General features: G+C 29.6%; 1 protein-coding gene across 1 annotated transcript; it reads right to left on the reverse strand.

Moving 5' to 3' along the window:
- Positions 1–2,664: 2,664 nt before the first annotated feature.
- LOC108559478 (probable RNA-binding protein 46) lies at positions 2,665–3,758 on the reverse strand. Its single transcript, XM_017916785.1, has 3 exons — positions 3,685–3,758; positions 2,777–3,633; positions 2,665–2,720 (listed from the first exon to the last, which is right to left on the reverse strand). The coding sequence occupies exons 2-3, from the start codon at positions 3,621–3,623 to the stop codon at positions 2,665–2,667; spliced, it is 903 nt and encodes a 300-aa protein (XP_017772274.1). The 5' UTR covers positions 3,624–3,633; positions 3,685–3,758.
- Positions 3,759–4,390: the final 632 nt, after the last annotated feature.

Consider the following 4,390-nt stretch of genomic DNA (forward strand, 5'->3'; position numbering starts at 1 on the left):
TGATAATATTATTATTAATTAGTAGTGAATTTATGGTTTATAAACTATGAATGAGTTGATGGTAATTCTTGAAAATAGTGTTGATTCTTGGAAGGTAATGTTGTCGAACGGCAGTGGAATGTTCATGTTATCATCTCGTAAACAGCGCTGAAGGTCTATCAATTAGGTAAACAGGTAGTGTGCAGTGCAGTTCAGTCGCGCTCGTTGGAGAATATTGCCGGTAATAATAGGTGGCTGACGATTGCCCTTAACCGTGGGGTTTTGGCATCGCGGGGGCGGCGCGCCGGAGGTGGTTGGATGTGGCGCGTTTTGTGTGAGCCACTTGTCGGATTAATTGGCGTTTCTGTTTGTTCACTGCCTCGACACGACACGACCAACATTTCATTCCCTCACTCCTTCCATCAACAATAAACAACAAGTAACAACAACAAAAAGAGAGAAACAGACAAAAAGTATAAGGATAAAAGAGTGTACAGGTGCGAAAGGCATTGATAATTCCGGTAGCTCGTCTTTGGTAATTGGATTAAAAACAAACAAGGCTCGAAAATTTGTTTGAATGATTAAGCACAAGTATGTGCGTTGCGTCGAACGAACCAGAAGGGATTGTGTCAACAGTTGATGATGATCATGATGGCTCTGTCACCGTGGGATTCAGAGAGAGAGATGCAATACTACACGACACACAGAAGAAAGAAGAGAAGAAAAAAAGGAGAGCGCTGGTGTTGATTGCCGTTAAACACTCGAAAACATTTCAGGTTCGAATCGTTAATTTCCTCCACTTCTTCGTTCTTCGATTCTTCGTACCACTAGTGTTAAATACGGAAGCCCACAATGTCTTTTGTGCTTCGATTGGATAATTTCTTTCAACAAAGTCAACTCATTTTTATTTTCGAAAACATCCACAAGATGATTTCATAATTTAATTTTTGTCTTGTTGAAATCTAACATTGAAATATTCATAAATAATTGAAGGAATAATAAAAAAAGAAAACATTCAATTAAGATTTATTTAAAACTATTTATTTAGAAACTATTCTTATTGTTACTAACAAACTATTATTTTTTTGAAGTAATTAAAAACGTAATCAATTCTATTGATTAAATCTTGAAAATACTCGTAATTCTTCAATGATGTTGAATGTCTTTAAATGATAATATTATTATTAATTAGAAGTGAATTTATGGTTTATAAACTATGAATGAGTTGATAGTAATTCTTGAAAATAGTGTTGATTCTTGGAAAGTAATTTTGAACAATTGATTTGAATAAATTTGATGATGAAGTAAACTTAATGAAACAATTATGATAAAAGCAAATTTCTTGGAAATTACAAATTTTAGTTAACATAAAAATATTACCAAATTACAACTTTCTTTTGAAAATTAATTGATCTTAATATGTGACATGAACTAAATTGTACTCATTTTTATTTTCGAAAACATCCGCAAGATGATTTCATAATTTTTGTCTTGTTGAAATCTAACATTGAAATATTCATAAATAATTGTAGGAATAATAAAAAAAGAAAACATTAAATTAAGATTTATTTAAAACTATTTATTTAGAAACTATTCTTATTGTTACTAACAAACTATTAAGTATAAACATTTAAGGTAGAGACGAACAAATTTTCTCTTGGCTAATTGAAATTTGTTTTCCAGGCAATGGAAAGTTTGTTGTTACCATAAGAAGTTCCTAAAAAAAAAGACCAATAAAATAATAATAATTAAAAGCGTAATCAATTCTATTGATTTAATCTTGAAAATACTCTTATTTTTTGAAAAGAAATATTGTAAAATTTGTCTAATTTTATTAGTTTGATATTGAAAATACTCGTAATTCTTCATTGATGTTCAATGTCTTTAAATGATAATATTATTATTAATTAGAAGTGAATTTATGGTTTATAAACTATAAATGAGTTGATAGTAATTCTTGAAAATAGTGTTAATTTAATGTCTTTGTTTAATTTTTGTCTTGTTGATATCTAATATTGAAATATTCATAAATAATTGAAGGAATAATAAAAAAAAGAAAACATTCAATTAAGATTTATTTAAAACTATTTATTTAGAAACTATTCTTATTGTTACTAACAAACTATTAATTATAAACATTTAAGGTAGAGACGAACAAATTTTCTCTTGGCTAATTGAAATTTGTTTTCCAGGCAATGGAAAGTTTCTTGTTACCATAAGAAGTTCCTAAAAAAAAGGTCAATAAAATAATAATAATTAAAAGCGTAATCAATTCTATTGATTTAATCTTGAAATACTCTTATTTCTTGAAAAGAAATATTGTAAAATTTGTCTAATTTTATTAGTTTGATCTTGAAATATCGTCAATTTCATTGATGTTCAATGTAAATGATAATATTATTATTAATTAGAAGTGAATTTATGGTTTATAAACTATGAATGAGTTGATAGTAATTCTTGAAAATAGTGTTAATTTAATGTCTTTGTTTAATTTTTGTCTTGTTGATATCTAACATTGAAATATTCATAAATAATTGAAGGAATAATAAAAAAAAGAAAACATTCAATTAAGATTTATTTAAAACTATTTATTTAGAAACTATTCTTATTGTTACTAACAAACTATTAATTATTTAAACTTTAAGTGAAGTAATTAAATAATTGAAACGTAATCAATTCTATTGATTAATTGAAATTTGTTTTCCAGGCAATGGAAAGTTTCTTGTTACCATAAGAAGTTCCTAAAAAAAAGATTAATAAAATAATAATATGTAGTAAGCATAAATCAAATTTTTACCTTCCAATAGGGCGAAGGCTTTCCTCGCGTAATAATTCTGCAAAAATTCTATAACAAAACTATTACCATTAAGTTTTTTAATCTCCATAACGGTTCCATCCTTCTTCACGATCCTCGCAACGAATTTCAACACAGAACGCTCGCTGACGTACAAAGGTAAATTACTGATGAGGAGACTCGATTCGGCTCTAAGAACCATGCTTCTTTCCGGTTTACACCAATCCAAGTTAACCCTCTGACCCCAAATCAACAAGTTATTAGGCCAAAATTGCTTCCTAACTTTCATGGCTTTACCGTGCGTAAGAAACTTAACGACAGCTGTTCTATCGCAATTTTCATAGTAGATCTCAATGCTAACAACATCTTCCATTTTAGTTCTCAACTCGACTCTGATTAGTTCATCTGTTATCATCATAGGGAGTTTAGTTAATTTCAATTTTCTATTATCCACGGACGCGTAGGCGGATAATTTGTTGCCGAAATAAATTAATCCGTGCAGGAATTCGATGGCGATTCGCGCCAGTTCTGGCGTTTCGTAGACGACGTAGCAGAATCCGCGATTGTAGCCGGAGAATTCGAGCATCAGACGCATCTCCTGGATCGGACCGACGGCGGAAAACAGGAAGAGAAGTTTATCCTCGAAGATGTTTCGCGGCAATTGGCAGACGAAGACTTCGCAAGTGTCCACGTTTTTGGTTTCGCCAGAGCGCGGAGCGAAGATTCTTTGTCCGTTGATTGTGGTAAACTTCTTTCCGAAGATGAATTCGAGGATTGTGAATATGTCTTTTTGGGATTTCGTTTCTTTGTGATACACATCCAAAAGAGTTTTCTTATTTTGGTTATCCATTTCGTTTAAACTAGAAGTTTAGTTTATTATAATTGTAAACAGTACACAAATGTTAACTAACCTTAGTTTTAGTAATTCTCAACTGGAAACAGCTAATATTGATGAAATAGACACAGTTTAGTGGGAATGATTTGCTAACTTTTTAACCTTACTTTTTTCAGTGGAAACAGTTTCCTGTACAGTTGATAGTGAAGAAGCAACGTAATCTGCTACATATTCTTGGAACTAAATTTTTCGATTTTTTCTAAGCCAACGTATTTATTTGAATTCAAATTATTGTAACACAAATAGAAAACTTCTCAATTTTCTATTAGAAATCTTACGTAAGATTTAGTCATTTTCTTATTTGTTAATTCTCATTTTATTTAATTCAATTGATAATTACATAAAATTATTATTTTTAACTTTCAAATCTCTTCAAATTCTTTTCTTAATCATTTATTTAGTCAATATTTATAGTTAATTTATACTTTGTTTAATGCAACTTAAGAATTTCATAAAATTATTGATTTAACTGTAAAATTTTCGAGTAAATCAATGAAATGTGAAAACACTGCTTTTTCTAACCTTATTATTTCAATTTTTCAACTTTAAACGAGTATTACAGCAATATGGATAAGAGCACAGGAATGTATTTATACTTGCTGGATTCCCCAAACACTCAGCTTTCATATGCATCTTTTGAATTCATTCTATCTATTATAGTTTTCCTGAGTAAATCAAATAAAATATGACATGCGCAAAATAACATCCAATCATGTTACAGT

The sequence above is a fragment of the Nicrophorus vespilloides genome, unplaced genomic scaffold (assembly GCF_001412225.1).
Source record: "Nicrophorus vespilloides isolate i.1.1-1 unplaced genomic scaffold, Nicve_v1.0, whole genome shotgun sequence".
Lineage (NCBI taxonomy): Eukaryota > Metazoa > Arthropoda > Insecta > Coleoptera > Silphidae > Nicrophorus > Nicrophorus vespilloides.

Coding starts and splice junctions, on each gene's coding strand:
- LOC108559478 (XM_017916785.1), bottom strand. CDS start 3,623: ATGGATAACCAAAATAAGAAAACTCTTTTGGATGTGTATCACAAAGAA. Junction 2,721..2,776: donor AGCCTTCGCCCTATTGGAAG/GTAAAAATTTGA, acceptor TCTTTTTTTTAG/GAACTTCTTATGGTAACAAG.